At 60.6% G+C, this 25711-nt stretch overlaps 3 protein-coding genes and 1 long non-coding RNA gene across 7 annotated transcripts; 2 read left to right on the top strand and 2 right to left on the bottom strand.

Annotated features, from left to right (window-relative positions):
- The first annotated feature begins 232 nt into the window (after window positions 1–232).
- On the top strand, window positions 233–12635 carry SYNGR3 (synaptogyrin 3). Of its 2 annotated transcripts, none has more exons than XM_088833266.1 (4): window positions 233–595; window positions 2437–2674; window positions 2838–2980; window positions 11578–12635. In XM_088833266.1, exons 1-4 carry the CDS (start codon window positions 497–499, stop codon window positions 11677–11679), a joined length of 582 nt encoding a protein of 193 aa, XP_088689392.1. In that variant the 5' UTR covers window positions 233–496; the 3' UTR covers window positions 11680–12635. The 2 variants fall into 2 exon arrangements, with proteins under 2 accessions (XP_088689392.1, XP_055265157.1); XM_055409182.2 differs by lacking the exon at window positions 11578–12635 and adding an exon at window positions 3056–4166 and having other exon boundaries at window positions 292–595.
- LOC148773709 (uncharacterized) lies at window positions 5114–6388 on the bottom strand. The gene is made up of 3 exons (XR_016036644.1): window positions 6095–6388; window positions 5802–5910; window positions 5114–5532 (listed from the first exon to the last, which is right to left on the bottom strand). It is a non-coding gene; the product is annotated as an uncharacterized LOC148773709 (long non-coding RNA).
- ZNF598 (zinc finger protein 598, E3 ubiquitin ligase) lies at window positions 6571–16998 on the bottom strand. 3 transcript variants are annotated; one of them, XM_055409176.2, is made up of 12 exons: window positions 16705–16998; window positions 11842–11954; window positions 11171–11300; window positions 10771–10982; window positions 10477–10694; window positions 9943–10060; window positions 9179–9378; window positions 8924–9008; window positions 8026–8795; window positions 7423–7567; window positions 7174–7324; window positions 6571–7085 (listed from the first exon to the last, which is right to left on the bottom strand). In XM_055409176.2, the coding sequence occupies exons 1-12, from the start codon at window positions 16924–16926 to the stop codon at window positions 6732–6734; spliced, it is 2718 nt and encodes a 905-aa protein (XP_055265151.1). In that variant the 5' UTR covers window positions 16927–16998; the 3' UTR covers window positions 6571–6731. The 3 variants fall into 3 exon arrangements, with proteins under 3 accessions (XP_055265151.1, XP_055265153.1, XP_055265152.1); XM_055409178.2 differs by having other exon boundaries at window positions 9191–9378; XM_055409177.2 differs by having other exon boundaries at window positions 9952–10060.
- On the top strand, window positions 16925–25711 carry NPW (neuropeptide W). Its single transcript, XM_055410519.2, has 8 exons — window positions 16925–17050; window positions 17192–17229; window positions 21321–21474; window positions 21621–21654; window positions 22341–22424; window positions 24661–24672; window positions 24750–25311; window positions 25534–25711. Exons 1-8 carry the CDS (start codon window positions 16925–16927, stop codon window positions 25616–25618), a joined length of 1095 nt encoding a protein of 364 aa, XP_055266494.2. The 3' UTR covers window positions 25619–25711.

Below are 25711 nucleotides of genomic sequence, written 5' to 3'. Positions count from 1 at the left end.
GGAGCCCTGGGTTTGTTACCTCCTTATATACTCAGCAAAGGGCCCTGTTCAGAGGAGCATGGTCACGACGGTCCGTCCATCCGCGTGGCTACCGCCAAGGCTGAGCCCAGTGTCTGCGGGCCCTGCTGACTCCGGACTATTTGTGGGGTGGGGGCACTTGGCTCCTTGACCTTGCCTCCTGGTGGGGACCCGGCGGGTGGAGTGGTCTCCTGGCGGGTAGGGTGGTCCTGCGGTGCCAATCGGGGGTGGAAAGTGGGCGGGGCAGGTGAGGGCTCCAGCCCTGCGCGCGTGGACCAGGGTGGGGGCGCGGGCTCGGTGCCGTCCCGCGCGTCCCCGCCGCAGTGGGCGCGCGCTCCCGAAAGGCGGCGGCGGCGGCAGCACTGGCCGCACCGGCAGCATCAGCACTCGCAGCATCCCCGGGCGGCCTCGGGCGGGGCCGGCCCGACGGACAGGCGGACAGAGGGCCCCCGGGGCGCGCGGCCCGCCCAGGCTGGCCATGGAGGGAGGCTCGTTCGGCGCGGGACGCGCGGGGGCAGCCCTGGACCCTGTGAGCTTCGCGCGGCGGCCCCAGACCCTGCTGCGGGTCGCATCCTGGGTGAGTGGCCGGCCCCAGCGCTCCGCCCCCCCGGTACCCTCTCCCACCTCGCCTCGCCTCCCGCATTCCGATCATCTGCGCCTCGCCCCTGCCCTTCGCCCCTTCCCCATCCACGCCGGCCCTTCCCCCGCTGGCCGCAGGTTAGGGTGACGTCACCGGGCTGGGTGCGCCCACCTGCCGGCGGGGGAGGGGCCGGCGGCGACAGCCGGGGACCTTGAGGGGTCACCACCCGCCGCACCCACCTCCCAGTTCTTCCTTAGGTCTAACTCAGTGCCCTTCCTCAGCCCTCGCTCCGTTTTTCCTGTGTTCACGCTTGGAAACGGGCACAGGGGTGGGGACGGGATTCGCGCAGGGCTTGGGCGCTCAGCCTCAGCACGAGGAGAGGCTACCGGAAACGAGAGAATCTGGCCGAGCCTCCCCCTTGCTTCTCCTGCCCGCACATCCTCCCGGCTCCTTCGAAGGGAACTGGCCCTTCCCAGGCCCCCCAGTTGCAACCGTGAGTTGGGGGTGGGGGTGCTTCGGGATTCCTCTGCGTGGGGCAGCTGGACGGGGCTCTGCACTGGGAGGGCTTCCTGGAGGTGGTGTGGGAGGGGCAGATTTGGTGCAGCCTAACCCACTGGAGTAACCCGAGGCCCAGTGGCCTGCTCCTCCTTCTCATCCATCCAGGCAGGAGACACGGAAGGTGGAATGCCAAGTTCTGGGTTGTGCCACCTGCTGGCAGGTGGTGCTGGCATCTACTCACCTGTCTTCCAGGAGGGTGGTGCTCAGGGTGGGGCAGGGGCCCTGGGGTGGAGTGACTCTGGCTAGACCAGATAGTAGGGACCCTACGTTCTGGTTCCAGCTCTGACCCAACTGGTGGATCAATCCGGGGGTACATGTCAGTATCTTGCACTTCAGTTTCCCTGTTAGTCTATAGGAACTGGGGCAGGAAAGGAGAAAAATGAAGTTGAAATTGGAGGTCTTTTCTTTTTTTAGAAACAGATGGCTGCCCAGGGCTCCAAGAGCAGCATCTGGTTTAAAAGGACTGGCAAAGAGTCAGACATGACTGAGGGACTAACACTTAACACCACCTCCCTTGCCTTCCAGCCACAGGGCACGGAGGTCTGACTGAACCCCAGAACTTACAGAGGGTATTGGTGATTAATCCCAGACTGGAGTGCCCATAAAGTGGAGGATGCTGGGTGGGCATTATTTCTGACCCAATTGCCCCATGAGTCGTGCCTGCTACATTTGGCATGCTGGGAAACAAGACTGCACAGCCCGGGCATGCTGAAGGCGGGGTGCACTCAGGTCCTGGCTGACAGCTCTGTGCAGCTGTCCCTCTGCTGTGCGCCCCATGCCCTCTCTCTCCCCACTCCACATCTACTTTCCCAACCCTGCTGACTCAAGCCTGGGGGGTCACAGATCCTGTCCCCACGCTCTGGAGTGGGCCATGGGAGACACTTCGGGCTCCACAAGGTATAGAGGACACAGCTCGAATGCCAGTCCTGGCTCTTACCAACCATGTGACCCCTGGACAAGTCACTTCACCTGCTGGAGCCCCGAGCTCCCTATCTACAAAGCAGATAAGAACCATGGCACCTTCGCGGTTGTTTCGGAGAATTCCATGCGCTAATAAGGCATGTAGCCATTTTAAGCACAGTGCACAGTACATCCTCACTAAAGGCTTTGTCTATAGTTGCTACACCTGAGGTAGGTATTAAGGGAGGGGTCCCTGAAGACACCCCCCCGCCCGAGAGATGGATCCTGGGCTTCAGGGGCACGTGGGCGCTCACGGTGGGCTAGGAGACCTAAGGGGTACCGCACGCAGGGCCCTGAGCGCCTCCCGCCGCTGCCCGCAGGTGTTCTCCATTGCCGTCTTCGGGCCCATAGTCAACGAGGGCTACGTGAACGCCGACAGCGGCCCAGAGCTACGCTGCGTCTTCAACGGCAACGCGGGCGCCTGCCGCTTCGGAGTCGCGCTCGGCCTCGGGGCCTTCCTCGCCTGCGCTGGCTTCCTGCTGCTCGACGTACGCTTCCAGCAGATCAGCAGCGTCCGCGACCGGCGCCGCGCCGTGCTGCTAGACCTGGGCTTCTCAGGTGGGCGGGGCCGGGCCCCTGCCGCGGCACTTCCGGGTGGGCGGGGCCTGGGCGCGGTTCTCATCGGATGGGCGGGGACAGTCCCGGGGGCGGGGTCTCCTGCTTGTTTGGGCCGGGCGCCTGCGTGGAACGCCCCCCGACCTGCCCGTCCGCCGTCTCGCAGGCCTCTGGTCCTTCCTGTGGTTCGTGGGCTTTTGTTTCCTCACCAACCAGTGGCAGCGCACGGCGCCCGGGCCGGGTACGGCGCAAGCTGGGGACGCGGCGCGCGCCGCCATCACCTTCAGCTTCTTCTCCATCCTCAGCTGGGTGAGTGCGGCCGGCTGGCGGCGGGGCTGGGGTCCGGGCAGGGTCAGACCTGGCTGACCCCGGACTCCCCCACAGGTGGCGCTTACCGTGAAGGCCCTGCAGCGGTTCCGTCTGGGCACCGACATGTCACTCTTTGCCACCGAGCAGCTGGGTGCTGGGGCGGGCCAGACCTACCCGGGCTACCCGGTGGGCAGTGGTGTGGAAGGCACAGAGACCTACCAGAGCCCGCCCTTCACCGAGACCCTGGACACCAGCCCCAAAGGGTACCAGGTCCCTGCCTACTAGAGGCCAGCAGGCCCAGACCGAGGCGCAAAGACTGCCCCACCCATGCAGGGTCCAAGGCCTCCTGGGGCCTCCCTCAGGTCCTCCCGGCCCAGCAGCAGGGAGTGGATGCTGTGGGTCATCTGGGGCCAAGAGAAGGTGGCCTCCAGGGTGCCTGGGCGGTGCTCCCCAAGTTCCTCCGGTCCCTTTAGTCCCCAGCTCAGGGCCAGAGGTCCTGAGGAGGGAACATCATGGCCCTGGGCACATGTCCTCCAGCCTCCAGTGGACCAGCCTGGAAGGGGGGCCATTCCCCTTGTGAGCCAGCCAGGGCTCACCTGCCCACTCCGGGGTCAGAGGTCCGGCTGCCCCGGACTCTGGGTGCCTGGGGGAAGGGACACTGCCCTCACCCTGCGGCCTGGCAAGCGTGGCCAGTTCCCCACCCCGCGTCCCTGTGGACAGTGGTGGTCCTTGCTCTGCCCTGGTGTCTCACCCTGCGGGGCCCCCTGCTCTGCCTGGAGCTGCTCGTTTCCTCTCACAGGCGCACTAGAGTAGCCCGGCCCTGTGGATGTTGTGATTGTGGTCAAGTCTAAAGGTTTCACCTCGTAGTTCCCCACAAGCAGCCCCTCTGTCTGTGGCCCCAGCTCCAGCCCTTACCTGCCTTGGCCCAGGCCCCTGCTGGGGTGCGGGCAGCTCTGGCCAGGAAAGCACAACATGGCTGTAGGCCTGAGCATCAGCCCTCTCGCAGCCTTTCAGTAAGACCTTGCCCCAGGGAGGCTCCAGACACTGGGTGCCTGCAGGACACGCCCCCCACGAGGAGAGGTCTCGAGGCTCCACCTGCTCGCCATGCCCTGGAGACGGCCATTCCCTGCAAACCCCTTTACCTAGGTCTCCTCGACTAGTCGAGCTCCCCACACTGCACCCCACTTTAAGGCCCAGCCCGAGGTGTGGGGGGGTCCCTCTGCATAGCTGAGTACTCATGTATTGCTCGAAGCTGGCTTTTCACATTAAGTCAATACCAAATGCGGTTGCCACATTCATTCTTACAGACAGATGCCTCCCTCAGGAGTTGCAGTTGAGTGACAACCCTGTACATTGTAGCATAGACCGATTATTTGTGGATATTTAAGTGAACATGTTTACAATTTTTGTATATATGGATCTCTCCTTCCCTCTTCTGAAAGAACAATCCGTGATTGTGTATTTTCAGTGTCCCATGTTCCAGCTGCAACTTCTTTACAATAAAGACTGTAAATGAGTTTACTGTGACCTTTCCACTCCTGCCCCTCTAGTACTGGAGACTGGGACCCAAAGAGCATCAGGGCCCAGAATCCAGAAGGGGGCCGGGAGGTAGAGACCAGGCTGACGCCCCTGTTCTGGAGAGTGCTAGGGAAAACCATCGAGATTTCTCCAGATGTCCCCTTCTTACCGCCTCCTGTTCCTGAGACCCCTGCCCTGTGTACCATGTGGTGTCCAGAGCCACATTCCATGGCCAGCTCCCCTTGGGAGACATCCCCAGCTAGGTCTTGTTGAGTTTTGGTTGTCTTTTGGGAATTTTAATTCACTTACTTTTTCATTTCTTACTGATCTTCTAGTTTATTCAAGGAAGCAGGCAGGAGCTAGCGCTGGGGTTCTGGCTTGGCCATGTTCAAGCTTGGTCTCAACTTATACCCTTCCAGAGGAGAAGAGCAGTTCCCGTGATCAAAGGTGCAGTTCAGTTCAGTTGCTCAGTCATGTCCGACGCTTTGAGACCCCATGGATTGCAGGCGCACCAGGCCTCCCTGTCCAACTCCCGGAGCTTACTCAAACTCATGTCCATTGAGTCAGTGATGCCATCCAACTATCTCATCTTCTGTTGTCCCCTTCTCCTCCCGCCTTCAATCTTTCCCAGCATCAGGGTCTTTTCCAGTGAGTCAGTTCTTCACATCAGGTGGGTGAGTATTGGAGTTTCAGCTTCAGCATCAGTCCTTCCAATGAACATTCAGAACTGGTTTCCTTTCGGATGGGCTGTTTTGATCTCCTTGCAGTGGGTGCTGTGCTTGCTCAGGTGCAGTCGGTGTTAACAAGCTTATGTTAAGAGCTCAGGGTAGTGCCTGTCATCAGGCTGTGTTGCCTGGTATTGTTATGGTTCTTGGTTCTTCTTTAAGAAGCAGCGTTTTTAGTATCATGAGTGAGATAGCCCATCTTCCTGGTTACTCTTTGAGGGTGTTGACTTGTGCTCAGGTCTGCAGAGGGCATCAGCTAAGGGGGGCTTCTCCTGTGTGATCGGGAACGCAGGTGGCCTCCTAGCAGCCCTATGGAGAGTGAAAAAGGTGACGGCTCTGCTTCCTAGCAGGCGCCGAAGCTCAGCCATCACCCAGAAACTTGCTCCAGTCTCACCATAGGTAGGTAGGCCCTCAGGTTCAGACAGGCAGTGCCCACCCCCTTATGCTTCTTTCAGAAAGATATATCCATTTCAAGTAAAGATGTTGCCTCATTTGGAGGTGGCTATGCGTTTAGATCTTGCTTCCTACTATTGATATGTTTGTGGCAGAATGAGGAGATTTCAGCACATGCCTGGTACCTTTCCAAAACACTGGATCCGTTTCTAACTTGTTCCTGCTGGAGTTTGCTTTAGAGGCTCTCTCAGTGGTCTGTGGCTGGAAACCTTGGGTCTGTGTGACTCCTGGGTTCTGGAAGGACAGTTTTACTGGGCACACAGTGTAGGTCAAGCATGGCTGGCTCTGCTCCTGGAGGGCTTGAGCGGTGCTTGACCTCCCAAGACCCAGGCCCAGGGTCAGCTGCTTCTGCCTGTGAGCAGAGCCTGGCTGGCGCCCTCTCCCCCCAGGCCCCCCACCCCCAGCCCACAGTACTCACCGAGACTACCTGAACTGTAGTCTGACCATGGAGTGGGGTGACCCTGGAAGGCAGAGAAACTCAGAACACCAGCTATGTGCATTATTGCAAAATAAATTTATTTGAAGATAAACTGTCTTATAAAAGTTCAGAGGCAATTGGAGATCCCAGATTCAGCTAGTCTCATAAAAAGATTCAACTTCAAGTAGCACAATTTTGTGTCTTTTAATCCTGAACGTTCTTTAGTCACGAAACAGCCAACTGTTTACACACACACTCAGCATCTGATTCCAGCACCCATGGACCCTAGCTCAGAGACCGCGGTGCTGCAGCCCTCGGGCTGACAGCCCTGACAGCACACACAGGTCCTGGCACCTGGCCCTTCCTTCCCTGGCGCCCTCCAGGGCATGAGAATGTAACTCCAGAGCAGCCTGCTGCTGCGGCAGGGATCTCCCTAGTTTCCAGGAGGAATCCAGAGGGATCTCCCACGAGGGTGTGCCAGCAAATCGCGGCGGGCCTTCCCGGTGATCCCCGGAGAGCCGGCCAGCTGAGGGGCCTGAGCAGGTGGCCTCACTGGCTGCCTGGGGGTGGGGATGGGGAGAAAGGAGGCTCGTGGGTGCAGTGGCTCCTGCCTGCGCTGGCGGGAGCTACATCGGAGCTACGTGAGGATCCTGGCGAGGGCCTGCAGGGAGGGGAAGTCATTGTCCCGGGCAGCATGCAGTGCCTGGTGGCTGCCCACATCGCCGTGCGCCAGCACCTGCTGGCAAGTGGGGCACACGCAGCAGTCCAGGCCCGCCTGCCGGGTGCTGGACTGCCACACACTCTTCCTGTTCTTCTTGGCCTTCATGCTGGGAGGCTTCTCGCGGCCCCGGAAGTCCGTGTGTGCCAACAGCAGCTCCTGCTGCTTGGCCGTATCAGGCAGCAGCACCAGCAGCTCATTGAAGATCTTCTCGAAGTTCTCCCCCAGCAGGTCCCGGCAACTCTTGTAATACTGGGCTGCAGAGATCACGCCCTGCCGGCCAGAGCCAGACCCAGTCACGCCCGGCCCCGGCCTGGGCCCTGGTGGCCGGGCCAGCCCCCGACACCCCTGCCTGCCTGACCTGTCTGAACTCCCCCGAGTAGCTCTTGAACTTGCTGAAGCGGGCCTCGTCACTCTGCAGGAAGTCCCTGATGGACTGGATGAGCTGCAGGTTCCTCTCCCGGAAGTTCTCAGGGACCAAGTAGGCCCGGGGCACGGGTGTCGGCCTGGGTCTGAATCGGAAGGAGGTGGAGGCTTCTGCCTTTGGGGAGGCCCAAGGTGAGGGCACTCTCCCCTGGGGGCACAGGGCCAGGGGCCTGCCCACACTTACGCTTTTGTGGTAATCGTAGTGCTGGGGACACAGGCCGGGTGGGGGCTAGACGGAAGGCCGGAGAAGCCGGGGGGTGGCTTGCTGATAGGGGGTGCCAGGCCCGGTGGAGGCGGGGTGCCCTTCAGGAGCACCACAGCGTTGAAGCCTGCGGGGCGTGGGGTGCACGGGAAGGTCCCAGGACGTGACCTCACTGGTCAGGCACAGGCAGGCCCTGGTCCCCACTTCCCACACACTGCCCCTCCCCACAGAGCAGCCTGTCCCCAGAGAGCAGGTCCAGGGCCAGCTGACGCTGAGGCCACCAAGGGCCGGCACATGTGTTGTGCTCCCTTGTGGCAAACCCTGGCCTGAGTTAACTGCTCTGTCCTCATCTCCAGAGGGCGCCAGGACTGCCCCGACTTTGCAGGAAGAAAGGTCACAGGGGAGCTACACAGTGGACCCCCATCACGGGCTCACAGACCTGCAGCCTGCATCCAGATCTGGCCACCAGGCTCCAAGGCAGCGGGAAGGACCTACACGGGCCCGCCTGCACCACCCTGGGCCTCCCTCCACTACCGCGGCCCCTTCCCAGGGCCCTGCAGCAGGCCTGGGCCCAAGCACACCTACCTGGGGGTGGGGGCATCCTGGGTGGGCATGGGCCACAAAGCGCCGGGAAGTCTTCCTGGGGCGTGGGGCAGGGGGGCGGCCCCAGGGGCCTTGGGAGCCCAGGGGGCTCCTTGGGGGTGCTCCGAGCTGGGGCCGGTCCCTCTGAGTGTCCATTGACGATGACAGCAGCAGGCCCCTCAGCTCTGCCAGGGGGCGCCGTGGGGGCCAACTCAGCCCCAGGGGGCCCCTCTCTGTCAGGGGGTGGGGGCGACGCGGCACCTGACTTCTCGGAGCCCACCTTCTTCTTCTTGCCGACCTTGGTGAAGGTCTGGGTGGCGGCCCCGGCCAGCAGGGAGGAGACGGCGACCGTCGTGGGCACGCTCCGCAGCTCCTGAGCCGTGAGGCCCACACGGCCATCCTCCTCCACCTCCTCCATGGGCAGCGGCCCACCCTTTTTGCCCCCCTTTCCCCCCTTGCCAGACTTTCTGGGGGGCTGGCTCCCCCCGCTAGTGGACTGGGACCCTGGGGCAGGATGCGCCACCTTCTTGCTGGCCCCGCTGTTCCAGGCAGAGATGAGGCTGGTGGGAGTGCTGCTGGGCTTGGAGGCAGAGGATACCAGGGCAGGGAAGTCTTCCTCCTGGAAGGTGGTCCTGCCCCTGGCGGGCACAGGGTAAGCCAGCGCCAGCCCCACAGGGCCTGGGGCGGCTGCCGCAGGGCTCAAGGACGAAGCGGAGGCACAGAGACTGGGGAAGTCTTCATCCTTGAGCTTCGGAGTGGGGGCCGGGAGAGCGCTGTGCAGAAAGTGGACAGGGGTCAGCAGGCTCTGTCCTGCCCCACCCCCTGCCCCCGCAGGAGCCCTGGTGCCTGCACCCACCCTCCCCAACCTTCGGTAGGAGCCCCGAGCCCCACACGTGTGTACTTTGGGAGTGTAGCTCCTGCAGCCGGGCCAGTGGTGGAGAACGCCTCCTGGCTCACAGGACCATTGGCGGAGGCTTCTTTGGGACCTGCAAGACACACGAGAACCCTTGTCAGGGCTGAGCAGTGTCGAGGGGGCAGTATCAGACCTGGCAGGGTAACCAACTGGAGGGCAGTGGCTTCTCACCGACCTTGTGGTCAGGAGCCTGCGTCCCGCCTGTTGGGCCAGGGTGGGCCTGCCTGCGGGGGAGCTGCTCACCTGGGCCCTCACCCTGAGTCCGTGCCTGGCGCCGGGGGCCGCGGGCCTCCTCGGGACCCCGCAGTCCTGCGTCCTCCTTCTTGGGCCTGCCGCCCTCTTCCTGGTCCTCAGTCCTGCGCGTCTCCTGCTGCTGCTGCTGCTGCTGCTGGGTGGCCACCGAGGCCCGGATGGCAGCTGCCACTTCTCGGTCCTCTTCTTCCCTGGGATGGGGAAGCCTTCAGGTTGGGCCAGGCCCAGGACTACAGTGACGCGACGTGAAGGGCTGGGGGGGGCCTCACCCTGGGAAGCCCGGATACCAGAGGCTGGCCTGCCGGCAGCCAGTGAAACAAATGCCAGCCCGGCCTCCCCAGCCAGGCGAGGGTGCTATGGGGGCAGCAAGACCACCTCCCCGCCAATCTCGGGCTCAGGTACCAGGGAAACACCCAGCCCAGTTCTCTGGGGCAGTGCCTGGGCACCGCAGATGCCTCCGGCCAGCCGGGAGCAACCCAGCCAGAGCATATGCCTGCCATGCCAGGGCCTCCTGGCACACCTGCAACCGGGGCCCCTCGCACCCCAGTCTGCAGGGTCGTGGTGTCCCTGGTTAAATAGGAGAAAGGAGAACTCCCCACTCAGGACACTGAATGACCCTGTTGCCATGCTCGGGACACAGGCCAGAAGGCCAAGCTCCCTGACCCAGCGCCTGTCTCATCCCAGCCGTCTGCACCGCCCCGGTCTCTGGTGGAGCCAGACGGACAGAGGTCCTGGCGGCTCGCAAATCCTCCCACCTCTTGTACCTCCAGCTTCCTCGGCGGCTCTGCTGGGCTCCGCGGCCGCTGGCCCGGCCCATGCGGCCCTGGCGGTTGTACCTGTCCAGCTCCTCGTAGTCCTCGCCGCCGATGACCCCTGCGGGCAGCACACAGCCGGTCAGGCCCAGGCTGGACCCCGCAGAGGCCTCCCTGTGCACCACAGCTTGGACCTGCGGGGCAGGCACAGATGCCTCTCGGGGGTCACAGTGGCCCTGAGCCCCTATGGCCCGCACACCAGGTCAAGCAGGAACTGGGCCTGGAGAGAGGCCTGGGCCTCCTGGCCCCGCCGTTCCAGAAGGGACCTCCACATGCACCAGGCGCTTGGTAATCCTCCTGACCCAGAGAAGAGGCCCAGGGACCCCCGCACAGCAGAGCCGAGGCCCTCTGGGAGCCAGGCGGCGTGAAGAGCTCCTGCCCCCAGGCACTCAGGCCATGTCCCTCGTCCCCGCTGACACAGGTCAGGGCCTGGGTCTGAGGCCTGCAGGGCGTACAGGTGGTGGGGTCCCTGCTCACCCTCGCTCCGGCGTGAGTGCCGTGGTGCGTAGCTGAACTGCAGGTCGATCTGGCGGTTCTGGCGGGCCTCGGCACGGCTGCGGCTGTGGCAGGCTGTCCTGTGGGCCTTCAGGTCGATCTCCGTGCGGAAGGCGTGCGTGAACTGCTCGGTGCTGCAGCGGCCCTCCTCGCACAGGAAGTGCTTCTCGCGGAAGTGCTCGCGGAGATACGTGTAGTCGCTGCGGGGAGCAGGTGTCAGCAGGGTCTGTGCCGGCCCACCTGGCCTCGGGGTCCCCGTGCGCCCACCACGCCCACCTGTAGTAGTCCTGGGCCCCGTCCGCATCGCAGAAGTGGCAAAAGTAGTGGTCGCGACGCAGGTGCTTGAGCAGCTCGTCGTTGTCCAGGTAACGCTCGTCACAGAACTTGCAGAGGGGGTGTCCGCGGTGCGAGGTGTCGTCGGGGTCCCCCTGCACGCGGTGCCGAGCCAGGTCCTTGCGCGAGTACCACTTCCGCTCGTGTGTGAATATCTGCAGGGAAGGGGTGCTGGGCGTGGGTGTGCTCCCAGGCCTCCCGCCCCTGCTTGGCCCCACGGCGCAGAGGGCCTGCAGTGGCCTCAGTGCCGCCCCGGGCCCAGCCGCCTGGTGGCCCGCAGAGTGAGAGGTGGCAGTGGGGCTCCAGGAGGCAGAGGGCCTGGGAGGCGGCCTGGCGGGCTCACCTGCAGGTGCCTGAGGCACAGCCTGCAGCAAAAGAGCTCATGCTGCTTCCGCATGTGCTGCTCCAGGTCCCCAAAGAGGCTGAAGGGCGGCCGCTCAGGACAGTGGGGGCACTCGTGCTGCAGCAGCTGCCTAGGGAGACACCGGGCCAGCCCCCCAGGACACTCAGTGCCACCAGCCCCAGGGAGCACAAGAACCCCACTACCCCCCACCCCAGGGCCCCCGCCGCAGCCCTGCAGACACCCTGGGAGTGAGAGCCAGGAGGGCAGGCGCTCCGACCGCTGCGTCAGATGGCACCGGGCCCAGGGCCTGAGCCAAACAAGGCCCCAGTCCAGGAGATGGCCCCCCACCTAAAGACGGGGGCTACCCCCAAGACGACCATACCCCTCATGGGGTTTTTCCTCTACAGATGAAGAACCTGACGCGCACCAGCTCCAGTGCACCTCACAGAACCCCGGAATTCCCCCGCCATAGGCCCCACCTCCACTGCCACCGCAGGAGGCGGCTGTGAGCACCCCCGTTCCAGGAGAGCCCGCTGACAGGAACCAGCCGCCATGCCCTGACGTCGCACCCCCGAGGGAGGCAGGAGCACAGGCAGGGTGAGGTGCGTCCGCCCGTCCCACCGCAAAGCGTGCGCAGACCCGCAGGACCCGGCCAAGCAGTCTGCCCCCACCTGTAGAGGGCAAACACCCTCCCGTCCGTGAAGTAGATGTCATGCTGTTTCTCGTGCTGCAGCTGGTGCAGAGGGATGGCAGCAAAGGCAGGGAGCGCCTTCCCGAAGACCACCTGAAACCAGAGCCAAAGGGACCACTGGGCAGGCCGTGGACGCCCACTGCAGGGCGCTGTCAGGCCGAGAGCAAAGGCGGCACTGAGGGTCCCTCCTGGGAGGCCCCTCTCCCCACGCCCAGCCAAACCCCCGAGGGCCGCCGTGACAGAGAGGCAGCAGCCAGCCACGCCTCCATGGGGCAGCGACCCCACCCACCCCAGACAGCAGACAGACAGGCTGCCCGGGGGCAGTGACCCATCAGACAGCCAGCCACTGGGGGCTCAATCACACGGGTGCTGAGCACAGGACAACAGGCCCGGAACGAAGAAGAGACAGTCCAAGGAGCAGCCGAGGACAGAGTGACTGCAGCCCGCCAGGCTGTATCAGGTGACCGTGCATCGGGCCTGGCCACCCTCCACCCCCCATGAGGTTCCCGTGATGTCACAGGAGGGGGTGCCCCCAGGACTCGGTCATGGCCCCAGCTGTTCTTGGCCAGCTTCCTGCCTGTTAACTGAGTGATCTGGGGGCGCCACACGGCTGAGCTGGTGTGATGGACGTGAAAACTGCAGCCGGCCGCTTCTCAGGGTCTCCAGCACTCGGTAAAGCTGCTGGGCCAGACCGTGACGTGGGACAAGGTCACCCCAGCCTGGCCCCCAGGGCCCTCCTGCAGGCGCAGGTCCCCCCATCCTCCCCACCCCTGCACCAAGACCACACGGGCCCACCTCCTCGCTCAGCGCCTTTCTGATCCACCACTGCCCCCGGCCTGGAGCTGGCTACTCGCCTCAGCACAGCGTCCGCGCCAGCACACCCAGGGGACATCCTCACCTTGGGAAAGGCCACATCAAGGTCACCCTGTTATATTTAGGCCCAGCTACGAAGGATGTCTAAAACCAGAACAGCCATAAACTTGGGAGAGTGGAGGACTGGCTGGAAAGACTGAGTGGTTATGCCGGTCCCCACAGCAGGGTGGTTAAAACCGGTTCCCAGGGGATCTGGTCGGGGGGGATGGGGAGCTTAGCCTCCACTTCTGAGGACATGCCCCACTGTTCAGGGTCAACCAAGCCTTGCCCCCTCCTGCCCCCAAGGGAAGTGTCCTAGTCCAGCCATGCCTGACCTGGAGGACCAGTGGTGGGGGGATGACAGGCCCCGAAGACCGCTCTTCCCATCACCACACTGGCAAGCCAGGCGAGGGACGTGGGGGCTGCAGCCCCAACTACACCAGCCGCACTCCTGTGGCCTGTCTTCACAGCGGAGTCTTGCTCTGCCTCCAAGGTTCACCCTATACCCTCTGCCCAGGATCTCCCGACAGGTCCGGAAGGGATGTGGGAAAGGCCCGGGCCACATACTGGCCTCTTCTCGTGGGATCTGCGCTCCAAGAGCAAGCCCACACCCAGCCCTGCCCTCTCCCAACTCCCAGGGGTGCTTTTCCAGAACAGACCCCTGTTCCTGCCTGGGGACGGGCGCCCGCAGGTGCAGGGCCCCGAACTGCTAAGGACCTGCTGGCGCTGCAGAGCACAGGAGCCAACCTCCAGGATGCTGCACCCCCATGATCAGCCCTCAAGAAATGCCCCAAAGCTGCCAAAGTGTCCCAGGCAGGCAGACAACAGAGAAATGATATCCCTCCCCAGAAACACCAGTGTGTGGAGGCCCCTCCCCTCAGAGTTCCGCTCCGATCCACCACAGGTGGAGTCTGTCACTGGATGTGCACACCCTCACTGGACCGGGTGACCATCGGCTTGGGGGCTCCTGTCCCTCTGGAGCAGGCTGGTGGGATGGTCTGAGCTGGGCATACCCGAGCCAAGCCAAAGGGGGATGCTGGGCAGGCCCAGGAAGGGACTGAAGCACGGAAGAGGCCTGGGAAGGGAACGTGGCCGTGCGCGTGCAGGCTCAGGCCCTGTTCGTTTGACAATGAGGTGAGCAGGCTGGCAGCTGGGACGGGGCAATGCTGACTGCCCTCGCATACAGCCTGGGACTGGGACAGACGACGGGCGGGAGCAGCCAGTGTCCCGGCCTCACGAGAGGTGAGGCGAGTGGCAAGACCAGATGGCTGCATAAGGAGGAGGGTGTGGTGGCCTGAGACCCCTCCACCCCGGGGATGGGAGGGGTCCCAGGATGGAGGTACAGGCCAGGCCTAGACACGTGAGGATGGGCCATCCTGGGCAGCCCCTGGGTGGGCCAGGCAGTAAATCACCAAGTGGCAAAGGGTGCCCCTGGGTGGGCCCCAAAAGGATCAGGCCCTAATGAGAGGGAGAGAGGGGAGAAATCCCTCTCGGACTCCCCGACCAGGGGGCTGTCTGCCCGGGGCCTTGCTGCTCCCCACTCCCAGTGAGCAGGGAGCACTCACGGAGAGTGAGCACAGAAGAGGGAATGGTGTCCACCGTGACCAGGGTGAGAGCAGCTCCCTGGGGAGGGGGCGCGGGAAAATAGGGAGCATGACCAGAGTCAGCAGGTCCAGCCTCCCTCCCAGTTCCCGCCTATGAGATGGGGCAGAGGGGCTGCACCAGGCCATCTGCAGGGCCCCTCCTGGCTCAGACACATCCCACTTTGTACAGCAGCCCCGTCAAGGCTTTCCAACATCCCCGGGATCAAGGCCAGGTGGAAAGCAAAACGAGACTTGTCTTTCAGAAGAACGTGGCCAGTGGGAAAGACAGGACCAGACAAGAGGGGGCAGGACCCCGGGACCTGACGTCAGCCTCAGTCAGCGGCCCCGTGCTGCCGCTGCCCACCAGCTGGGAAGGAGCCTCGGCCTCCACCGTGAGCACCTGCCAGGCAACCTTGACTCATCTGGCTCCTCGTCTGAGCGGCAGCTGCAGGACTGTTCCCTGGGCTGGCCAAGGGAGGCGCCAGGTGAAGGTGCAGAATTAAGCAAACAGAGCTGGCCTACCCTACAAAGCATCTTGGCGTGCTTTCCTCCCAATTTTTTAGAGCCTTAGTCCCAAAGAGGAAGCAGAGGAGAGGCAGGGTTCTGAAGTTTCTGAGCAGGCATGGGACACAGGATGAATTCAGAGGGCACTGCAGGACTCAGCCAGGGGACAGGACAGGGGTGGGGTGGGGTGGATTCCAAGTCCAAGCATGGGAGGAAGCCAGATGAACAGAGAGGAGCATCATCTTCCCAAACTGCCCAGAACCCCCTCCTGCTGCCAAGCAACTCGGAGCAGGCCTGGTAGGAAGGCGGCTCAGCCGGGGTACCTGATGCCAAACCACACCCCAGCCGAAGCCACTTAACAGCTCATGTCCACGCCCCCTTGCCACAGAGCACCTGAAGGGTGTGGGACCCACAAGGAATGAGAGAGACCAGATGCTCGCTATGAGAGCCTATATAGGTGTCTGCTTACTTCCTCCCCACTCCAGTGTTCTTGCCTGGAGAATCCCATGGACAGAGGAGCCTGGCAGGCTACAGTCCACAGGGTCTCACAGAGTTGGACCCAACTGAGCAACTAACACTTTACTTTCTCAATGAGATGTGCATTGCCCAGGGCTGGAGACTCTGCTGCACCTGCCTGCCTGCCTACCTGCCTGACTGCCAGGAAGCTACACGTGTGCTGGGAAACCTGGTCATTCAAGAGTTATGTCACGTCACGCAAGCCTGGCCTGCAAGGCAGGCTCTGTTGTAGCTGGGAGGAGCCTTCTGACTAAGACACAGACAGACTCACGGTTTCACCAACTGCTCCTGCACCCCAGACCTCTCCCAGGTCCGAGTCTGTCCCACTCCACCCCATCACAGACTGACAGCATCTCCCAATGTCTTCTTCAAGTAGGGTACAGGATATGTGCCCACAGAGCTCATGGGATTACAGCATTTGCTTGGCTCCTTCAATATAAACGTCTACTTAAAACAAATGAAAAAAGGATGTCGTTTCTGCATCACTTGTAGCAAGAAGAAAGTCATATTCCCTGAAAGGTATCACCAGCCCAAGCTTTCCATTCACATACCAGGAGTTTCACAACTCTGGAAGCAAACAAATTTCAAAGCACAGCAAACCCAGGGAGTTCAAGCTAAGTGCCCCCAGCCAGCAGCTGGCATTGCGAGGAGGGTGGAGGGGAATGATGCCCTCTGACCTCACTGGGACTTCCAAGTCTGGACAGTCAGAAACTCCCACCCCTCCACTCTGGAGCCGAGCCCCCCCAGCTGAAACTGGCAAGGAGGAAGAAAGCTTCTAACACTTTTATCCCCACCCACCAGGCACCCTAAGGAGACCTCAGTGGTTTCGCTTTCCCCTTGGGTGGCAGGTCTGAGTACAACAATCACTTAATAGATGAAAACGCCAGTCTCAGAAGGAGTTCCCTCAGCGTCACCCAGAGAGGCCCAGACACACGGCTAGGCTGGAAACGCCCAGACTGACCCTCTGCTCCCGGGACAGGCCGCCTCTGAAGGTGCCCACATTCCCTGCTGCCTTCACCGGGATGGAGACCCCTGAGGAATAAACCCCCAAAGCCGAGCGAGTCGGGGAGCGCCGGCTCCGATCGTGCCCCTTCCGGCGGCCTGGCAAGAGTCCTAGGGGTCAGCAGGAAAGCCCGCACGCTCTGGGCCCACAGGGACCTCGGCCACCGCCTGCCTCCCGCCCCCGGACGGCCCACAGCTGGACCAACGATGGGGACCCCACCCCCGCAGGCAGCCGCGCCGGGCCTCCCGTTCGGAAGCCGGCGCCACCAGGCCTGCGGCCGGACACCAGGAAGGCAAAGTCCCCTTCCGGCCGCCCGGTGCCCCGCCGTCCCGCCGGGCCGCGCCCGCCCGGGAGTCCCGACACGCGGCCCGCCGGCGCGGCTCACCTGGCGCAGCTCCTCGCGGCACACGGCGCAGTACCGCTGCTCGCACAGCACCCGCATCTTGGTGGAGCAGCGGTAGCAAACCGGGTGGTCGCAGCGGCCCAGCGCCATAGCCTCCAGGTCCCCGCAGCACAGCACGCAACTCCCGCCGCCCCGCTCGGGTGCCGCAGCCGCCGCCGCCTCCTGGGCCGCGCGCTGCCCCTCCGGGCCAGCCGCCGCCGCCATGGTCCGGGATCCAGCCCCCTCCCGGCCGGCGCGGCGCGGCACCGCACGGCCTGGCTCCCGGCGGGGCCGCCCCTTCCGGGGGAGACGTCACCGCCCCGCCCAGCAACGGGCCCGCCCGGCGGAAGTGCGTGCGCGACTTCCGCCTCAGCGAGGTGCGGGCTAGAGCGGCGACTTCGCCCCGGGCGCTCTAGGCTGAGGCGACCGATTTGGAGGCCCGCCGCAGTCCCCGCGCCAGGCTGCGGATATCCGGCTTCTCTCTGCCTAGGCCTCTGTCCTGGGCACGCCCCCTCCTCTCGGAGCAACGTATGACCCAAATATTGATGGGTCATGCTTAATACTAAAATGTTACTCGTGGTTCCTCTGAAATTCAAATTTAACTGAAAACCCTGTATTTTTATTTGCTAAGTATTGCGACCTTATTAGGAACCCAAATCTCTCCCCAACCCAGATCTTTATGTTGTATTTGGGAGAAACAGGGGCCTGGTCATCGGGCACACGTGCGCGCACACACAAACACAATCCCTGTCGGAAAAGACAACACGTGGTGACGTCAGTCTCCGAGACAGGGGTAGATACCCCCAGTCCCAATAGAAAAGGCAAGTAGAGAACGTGATCTCTTCATGGGCAAGTTGACCTCACCCAGCTGAGCCTGGGGCCTTGAGGCAGAGAAATAGCAGGACGGGTTTGCTATTGAGGGTAGTGAATTCAGGGGCTTTGGGTCTCTGCAGTCTGTTCAGGGCCTCCTCACTACGCTTGGGGTCAGGCACACTCAGGACCTCTCTTTTGCTGTTAAGGGAGGTTGGTTCATATCTGAACCCTTCTAGAAAAGAGGCGGTGTGTTGTGGGAGGATGAGCTTGGACTGTAGAAGCAGAAATGGGCTGGAAACTCCAACTATGTATTTGCTGGTGACCTTGGTCAACTTGCTGAGCCTTTAGCTTCCTCGTTTGCAAAACAAGGATCATCATACCAATTAAACCGGGTGGATTGCCACGTGCAGGTGTCATCTCACCCTCACAAAATCCCACTAAAAGGATGGCAAAGGAGTGAAAGACTTTTTCCATGAGCACAAAGAAGAGGAAGGGAACAAGCAGCGAGTGAAAGATGTAAGCAAATTGTGAAATGACAGAGAGCAGCTGGAGGGTGACTGCTTTTCATTCTACAAAGCATCCTTAAGACCCTTGGGGGAACCCCACAGAGCAGTTCACTGAAGGTGGGGTTGAAAAAGGAGTGCATGGAAGCTGGTGCATTGACTGGGCACCTGGGTCTTCCTTGTATCCATCCCGTCCTCCTCCCACTCACTGTTGGCAGGAAACTGGAGGATTGTTCACTGAGGAAACGCACCACCTCAGAAAGAAGATCTTCATACCCCATTAGGGATTGAAAGGCTATCCTGGCGCCCAACTGCCCTGCAATGAAGCTCACCTCTCAGCAAGCCACGCCCCTACAAAAGGAGCCAGACTGTCAGGGTCTGACTGGCAGCCAGCGATCTGCTGACTCAAGAGGAAAGCCTGCCCTGTGAGATACAGGGACAAAAACAAGCAGACCTAGAGAGCAGAAGGGAACGTCAGAAAAAAAAAAAAATATATATATATATATATATATAAACCTTTAGAGTCCTTTGGACAACAGGGAGATCAAACCAGTCAATTCTAAAGGAAATCAACCCTGAATACTCATTGGAAGGACTGATGCTGAAGCTGAAGCTCCAGTACTTTGGCCACCTGAAGCGTGGCCAATTTGAAAGTGTCAGTTCTTTGGCACTCAGCCATTTTTTTTTTGTTTCCTATTGCTGCTGTAAAAAATTACCACAAACACAGTGACTTAAAACAATGCAGATTTATTATATTACAGTTCTGGAATTTAGGAATTCAAAATGAGTCTCACTGGGATAAAACCAAGGTGCAGGCGGGCTGCTTTCCTGTTTCCTTGACTTTTCCAGCTTCCAGTGGGCCACCTGCTTTCCATGTTTCTGGCCCTTCCTCCTTCCACAAATCGCATCGTTCCAGCCTGTTTTCATTGTCATCTCTCTGACTGCCTCTCTCCTCCAACTGGGGTACCCTTGAGATTACACTGGACTCACCTGGATAATTCAGGGTGCTTTGCTTATATTGGGTTGGTCAAAAAGTTCATTCAAGTTTTTCTGTAACATCTTATGGGGAAAACGTACAGGAACTTTTTTGCCAACCCAATATGAAGTTCAGTTGATTAGCATCCTCAATTTTATCTGCAACTTGAATTCCTCCTTACCATGTAAATAGTCACAGCCTCCAGGTATTAGGGCACAAACATCTTTGGGGAAGGGCTCTTTTGCTGCCTACACACTCACAGATGCTGCTCCCCATCCTTCGGGGCCCAGGACAGCCTCACAAATGCCAACTATGCTGAGGTTGAGAAAATGCTGATGAATTCCACTGGGGACTTCTGTCTAGGAGTAAAGGGAGCCCCCTGGTGGTGGTGGTGGTTAAGTCGTTCAGTTGTGTCCTACGCTTGTGACCCCATGGACTGTAGTCCACCAGGCTCCTTTGCCCATGGGATTTCCCATGCAAGAATACTAGGGTGGGTTGCCATTTCCTTCTCCAGGGGATCTTCCTGACCCAGGGATTGAACCCGGGTGTCCTGCATTGCAGGCGAATTCTTTACCAACTGATTCACCAGGGAAGCCTGAAAGGAGCGCCCTAGGGTACTGAAATCTTTTCTACCTTGATCTGAGCTCTGGGCACATAGGTGCAGGCATGTGTAACAAACGCGGTTAAGATGTGCATACTTTACTCAAAGCATACCTCCTTATAAAGACCACCCTTTGGTCCAGAGTTAGATGCCACGACTGCGAAGCCCACGCACCTAGAGCCTGTGCTCCACAACGAGAAGCCGGTGCATTGCAATGAAGAGTAGCCCCGAGCTGCCACAAGTGGAGAAAGCCATGAAGACCCAGCACAGGCAGAACAGAAAAGACCACCCAGGGACTGCCCTGGTGGTTCAGTGGTTAAGACTCCATGCTTCCACTGCATGGGATGCGGGTTCAATTCCTGGTGGGGGAACTAAGGTCCCATATGACATGTGGCATGGCCAAAAAAAGACCACTCGTTTTTGGAATAGCAGTTGTTCGTGTTTCAAAATATGGAGGCAAATACCAGGAGAAAGAGCTGAAAGAATTGGAAGCCATTGCCCCTGGAGGGCAGGATGCTGATGTGAGAAGGTGGAACAGAAGCCACTTACTGTGTCCCTTATACTAGCATCTGACTTAAAATGTATGGTGTCGCTAGTGGTAAAGAATCCGCCTGCCAGTGCAGGTAGATGTAAGAGACCCGAATTCAATCCCTGAGTGTGGAAGATCCCTTGAAGAAGGAAATGGCAACCCACTGGAATATTCTTGCCTGGAAAAACCCATGGACAGAGAGGCCTGGCGGGCGGCAGTCCATAAGGTTGCACGGAGTCAGACACAACTGAAGTGACTTAGCATGCGTGCCCATATACAGTCTTAATAAAACATCCCTTTTCCTTCTCCAAGGAATCTTCTGGACCCAGGGATGGAACCTAGGTCTCCCGCATTACAGGCAGATGCTTTACTCTCTGAGCCACCAGGGAAGCCTTAATAAAACATAATCATTTTTTAAATGATGAAATGGAGAGATTTTCTTATTTGCTGTGTCATTAGGATGGGGTTCCTGTTGGGGGAGGAGGCAGGTGCTGTGCCTGGAAGGGGAAGTATGGAGCAGACATGGTCCCAGCCTGCGGAGAGCTTGGTCCAGTGTCAGGGGAGGTGATATGCAAATAGCATCCATGATCATCCAGCATCTAGAAGGGTCTGTGTGTGGATGAAAGGTGCAGTGAGGCCCAGAAAGACCAGGCAGCTCTCATGGATCATTAGGGCCACTACCTCCTCTGGCAACAGACTTTTGGCTCCAGACTTCTGGGTGGGGGAGGGCTGGCAGAGACCTTTGTCCCTGGGCCCCTGGGCTCAGTGCTGGGCAGGGCACAGAACCCCTCATCCTGAGCACCCCAAACTGGGAGCCCCCAGGGACCATCAAGCTATTCGGTGCTCTTCTCTCTCCCCCACCCTGGGCTCCATGCCTGCCTGCCTTCCGCACACCTCCATTGGACAGGCAGCCACCAACTCTGTCCCAACATGCCCTCCACCTCTCACCGGCACTGAGACAGTTTCCTTCCCTCTGGCTCACAGTCATAAGCCAGCCGGAAGCGTCACTGGTATTTAAACTTCAGACACTGAACATTTCGTTGTGCAGGGCATTTTTTTTTTCTCTCAGTATGGCATTTTCAGATTTATCCACTCTGCTAACTGTAGCTGTCTTAAATTTTCTAACTGCGCAGAAATATCCATTACCACATCGACCACGATTGATCAGCTTTCACATCAATGACGTTCTGCCTGCAGACGCTTCCTGCCCAGCCACCCGCAGTCCCCTTCCTCCTCTCAGCAGGGAGCAGGCGGCAGTGCCAGGGGACCCTCGCGTCGTGCCGTGCTCCCCGCCCACCACACACTCCAGGCAGCTCTCAAGGCCAAGGGGCCCCGGGAGAGAGAGGCAGCAGTGGGTGGAAGGGACAGCTTTCCACTCGGCCCACTGGTCCCTGCAGTCCTCTAGGCTCCTCCAGGCGCGCAGGCGGCTCCCTCTGTACCCCCGCCCTGCCTGGTCCCTGCGCCATCACCCCTCCGTCAAAGCATCTTCTCTGACAGGTTCGGGGACTAGGCAGCCGCTGGAACAGCAACAGTAACAGATGTTAGTCTTGTTATTTACCTTCCCTGGTGACTCAGACGGTAAAGTGTCTGCCTGCAATGCAGGAGACCTGGATTCGATCCTTGGGTCTGGAAGATCCCCTGGAGAGGGAAATGGCAACCCACTCCAGTACTCTTGCCTGGAAAATTCCATGGATGGAGGAGCCTGGTAGGGTACAGTCCATGGGGTCACAAAGAGTCGGACACAACTAAGTGACTTCACTGGTTACTGCATGCCAGGCACTGTGTCAAGACCCAGCCTGGATTTTTTAAAAAACATTTTGGCCATGCCACATGGCATTCAGGATCTTACTTCCCAGACCAGGGATCAAACCCATGCCCCCTGCAGTGAAAGTGCAGAATCTCAGCCACTGGACAGCCAGGGAAGTCCCAACGGCCTGGATGTTTAGTGCTCACAGCAAGCTGGTCAGGAGGCTACCATACTGTTTACCAATGAGGAAACTGAGGCATGAGTTCCTCCCCCCACACCCACCAGTGTCCAGCCTAGGGCACTGAGCTCCAGGGCACATTTCTCAGCTGCTCCACAGGGCCTTTGTGGGGAGAGCCAACGGCTTCCAGACCTCCCCCAAGGGATCACCAGACCCCTCTGCCCCTCCTGCCTCAAAAGCAGGGGCCTTCCTCGGCACCCCTGAGCCCCTCTGGGCCTCTCCCAACATGCAGGTCTGAAAGGAAGGATAGACCCAGACTGTGCCCACCTCCTGCCCCGGATTCACCCCTCCTTCTTGCTGAAGAGACAGGCGGGGGGTAGGAGGGAGGCTTCCATTAAGCACTGTAGCTGGTGTCCCCAAACTGGAACTCTCAGGCTGGGGGTCTAGGTTGGACCTAACTCTGTCCCCAGTGCTGGTGCAAGTTAATTTCCCCCAGGCCTTAGTTTCCTCTTTGGTAGATGGAATTAATAATTGTCCCACCTTGTGGCATTGTTTGGGAATCTCCCAGGTGGTGTCAGTGGTAAAGAACCCTCCTGCCAATGCAGGAGATATAAGAGATGCGGGTTCAATCTCTGGGTCAGGAAGATCCCCTGGAGGAGGGCACAGCAACCCACTCCAGTATTCTTGCCTGGAGAATCCCATGGACAGAGGAGCCTGGCGGGCTACAGTCCACAGGGTGGCAAAGAGTTGGACATGACTGAAGTGACTTACCACACATACACATGGCATTGTTTGCAGATCAGAATATGATAATTCAGGATCCCTGGAGTCTGGATTTTAGAAGCAACCTAGAAGGTGCCCCGTGAGTGGTGTGGTTGTGGGCGGTGGGGGGGGGGGATGAGGTCTGATTATTTTGAGGGCTGAATCCTCCCTGGCTTAGGGCTCAGGCAAGAATGGGCTAGACCCTGGCATCTGGAAGGAGGCTGTTAACCCCAGGCAGGCAGAGAGGGACACTCCAGGAGACTATTCAGATAGGGACTATTTAAGCAGGATCCTGAAAGATGAGTAGGAGTTTGGTTATAGATTGAAAAAGCCAGGATGTCCGTCCCAGGCACGGAAGCACAGAAATTGGCCAACTTGTGGGTTGTTGGGTAAAGCAAAAGAACTGAGATTGGTCTGGCCAGAGAACGTGGTTTTAGGAGATCACAGACAAAGAGGAGGGCTTCCCTGATAGCTCAGTTGGTAGAGAATCCACCTGCAATGCAAGAGACCCAGGTTCGATTCCTGGGTCGGGAAGATCCTCTGGAGAAGGGATAGGCTAACCACTCCAGTATTGTTGGGCTCCCCTTGTGGCTCAGCTGGTAAAGAATTCGCTTGCAATATGGGAGACGGGTTGGATCCCTGGGTTGGGAAGAGCCCCTGGAGAAGGAAAAGGCTACCCATTCCAGTATTCTAGCCTGGAGAATTCCATGGACTATATAGTCCATGGGCTTGCAAAGAGTCAGACAGATTGAGTGACTCTCACTTTCAGTCAAAGAGGAAGCTGGAGGTCTGCAGAGCCTTATCTTGCCCAGGGCAGGGGGTGGGGGTAAGAGGGACTGACTCTTTATTCTGGGAACCTAATCCTAACCACTGTCTCCTGGCTAAACTTGCAGCTTCAAGCATCCACCACCTAGCAGCAGCTGGGGAGTAGGTTGGTGGGGAAAAGCTAGGGGTTAGGGAGCGGAGACGGAGAAGGCAATGGCAAGCCACTCCAGTACTCTTGCCTAGAAAATCCCATGGATGGAGGAGTCTGGTAGGCTGCAGTCCGTGGGGTCGCTAAGGGTCAGACATGACTGAGCAACTTCACTTTCACTTTTCACTTTCACACATTGAAGAAGGTAATGGCAACCCACTCCAGTGTTCTTGCCTGGAGAATCCCAGGGACGGGGGAGCCTGGTGGGCTTCCGTCTGTGGGGTCACACAGAGTCGGACACGACTGAAGTGACTTAGCAGCAGCAGCAGCAGCAGCAGGGAGCGGAGAAGTGGGTGTGGGCACACATTTGAACTGTGGGCTTCCCAGGTGGCTCTGGTGGTAAAAAGCCTGCCTGCCAATGCAGGAGACATAAGGGAGGCAGGTTCAATCCTTGGGTCAGGAAGGTCCCCTGGAAGAGGGCATGGCAACCCACTCCAGTATTCTTGCCTGGAGAATCCCCATGGATGGAGGGGCCTGTTGGGCTATGGTACATGGGGTCTCAAAGAGTTGGACACGACTGAACACACACAGGTGAGGATAAGGAACAGCCCTCAGGGAAGGAGGCAGGCAGAGGGGTCTTGGTGGTGCAGAGGGCCCCCACCAGTCAGCACTCCTGCTTTGCCCTCTGGGGCGCTGCTGGGCCCCCAGTCTCTGGTCTGCGTGTGCCCCACATTCCTGTCCCCATCCCTGCGCCTGGCAGCTCCTCTCCTTGGGGACAGAGGAAGAGGGGCCCGAGACAGGGGAGGAGGGGAGCCCCCAGACCGGGGAGGAGGTGAATTCCAGGGAAAAGCCCACTCAGCCAGGGTGCTTCAGGAGCCCACGTCCTGCGGCGCGGCCTGGGCTGCTCTTCTCCCTTCATCCCGCCCCCTCCCCTTAGGGAGCGGGGCAGGTACCGCGGGGCGAGCAGGGGCGGGGCCGCCGAGCAGTTATAGCCCGGACCCGCGGGGCCCAACTCCCCGCCTGCAGCTCCCGCACTCCGGCTTCTCCACGCGGCGCGCGCAGACCCGACTGAGCCAGTGCCTGGTCCGCGCCTCCGGGCGGCCGTCGACGTGAGCACCCTGGCGCGGGGCACAGGGGTGCGGGGTCCGCGGCGGGGGACCACCTCCAGCCGCCGGCTGCTCGCCCTGCTGTGGCTGCTGCTGCTGCTGCCGCCGCCCGCCGGCGCCTGGTACAAGCATGTGGCTAGCCCCCGCTACCACACGGTGGGCCGCGCGGCCGGCCTGCTCATGGGGCTGCGCCGCTCGCCCTACATGTGGCGCCGCGCGGCCGGGCCCCTCGCCTGGGACACCTTGGGCCTGGGCGCGCTGCCCCAGGGGCCCTCTGCCAGAAACACCCTCTCTCCGGGGCCCGCTGCCCTCGATGCTCTGCTGCTTCCCTCCGGGGCTCAGAGACCGTGGGAGACGAGACGCGGAAGCTCCGGGGCCGGGCTCCCGGTCAGTGCTCCTCGCAGCCTGCGCGCCCCGGAGTCCGCGCGCCAACCCGAGTGGCGGCCGGGCGCCTACTCCTGGACCTCGGCGGAGCAGGCCAGGTACGCGGGGAGAGAAGGGGGACAGGACTCCAGCAGACGAGGGGGGTCTTGGGACATCTGAGCCGTGCTGTCTGCCTGCCCACAGGGCACCCAACGATCTTTCTATCCCCGACTCCGGGGAAGGCTCTCCTGGAGCAGTCTCTACGCTTCCAGCCCGGGGAGTCGGGGCAGCGGTAGTGGAGAGCGCACTGCCCTCTCCCCACGGGCCTCTTTTCTTTCTAGAGCCTTCGGAGAGTCTCCGGCTCAGCCACGATCTGCGCAGGGAACCGCCTTCGCCAGCCCCCGCCTGGCCCCGGAGCAGTTCTGATCGCCGCCCCTGCTCGAGCCCCCGCGCCTGACCCAAACTGAGTGTCTTCGGCCAACAGGCCGGCCGTCTGTTCAATAAAACTCGCCTAGTTGC

The sequence above is a fragment of the Moschus berezovskii genome, chromosome 27 (assembly GCF_049115385.1).
Source record: "Moschus berezovskii isolate FMDL1 chromosome 27, NW_MosBer_1.0, whole genome shotgun sequence".
Lineage (NCBI taxonomy): Eukaryota > Metazoa > Chordata > Mammalia > Artiodactyla > Moschidae > Moschus > Moschus berezovskii.
The sequence above is the reverse complement of the archived record's forward strand: the minus strand, read 5'-3'. Positions and strand labels throughout refer to the sequence as shown.

Coding starts and splice junctions, on each gene's coding strand:
- SYNGR3 (XM_055409182.2), top strand. CDS start 497: ATGGAGGGAGGCTCGTTCGGCGCGGGACGCGCGGGGGCAGCCCTGGAC. Junction 2,675..2,837: donor GCTAGACCTGGGCTTCTCAG/GTGGGCGGGGCC, acceptor GCCGTCTCGCAG/GCCTCTGGTCCTTCCTGTGG. Junction 2,981..3,055: donor TCTTCTCCATCCTCAGCTGG/GTGAGTGCGGCC, acceptor ACTCCCCCACAG/GTGGCGCTTACCGTGAAGGC.
- NPW (XM_055410519.2), top strand. CDS start 16,925: ATGGTCCGGGATCCAGCCCCCTCCCGGCCGGCGCGGCGCGGCACCGCA. Junction 17,230..21,320: donor CCCCCTCCTCTCGGAGCAAC/GTATGACCCAAA, acceptor TTCTGCCTGCAG/ACGCTTCCTGCCCAGCCACC. Junction 25,312..25,533: donor ACCTCGGCGGAGCAGGCCAG/GTACGCGGGGAG, acceptor TTTTCTTTCTAG/AGCCTTCGGAGAGTCTCCGG.
- ZNF598 (XM_055409176.2), bottom strand. CDS start 16,926: ATGGCGGCGGCGGCTGGCCCGGAGGGGCAGCGCGCGGCCCAGGAGGCG. Junction 10,061..10,476: donor GCACTCACGCCGGAGCGAGG/GTGAGCAGGGAC, acceptor TGCTGCCCGCAG/GGGTCATCGGCGGCGAGGAC. Junction 7,325..7,422: donor ACTACGATTACCACAAAAGC/GTAAGTGTGGGC, acceptor CTTCCGATTCAG/ACCCAGGCCGACACCCGTGC.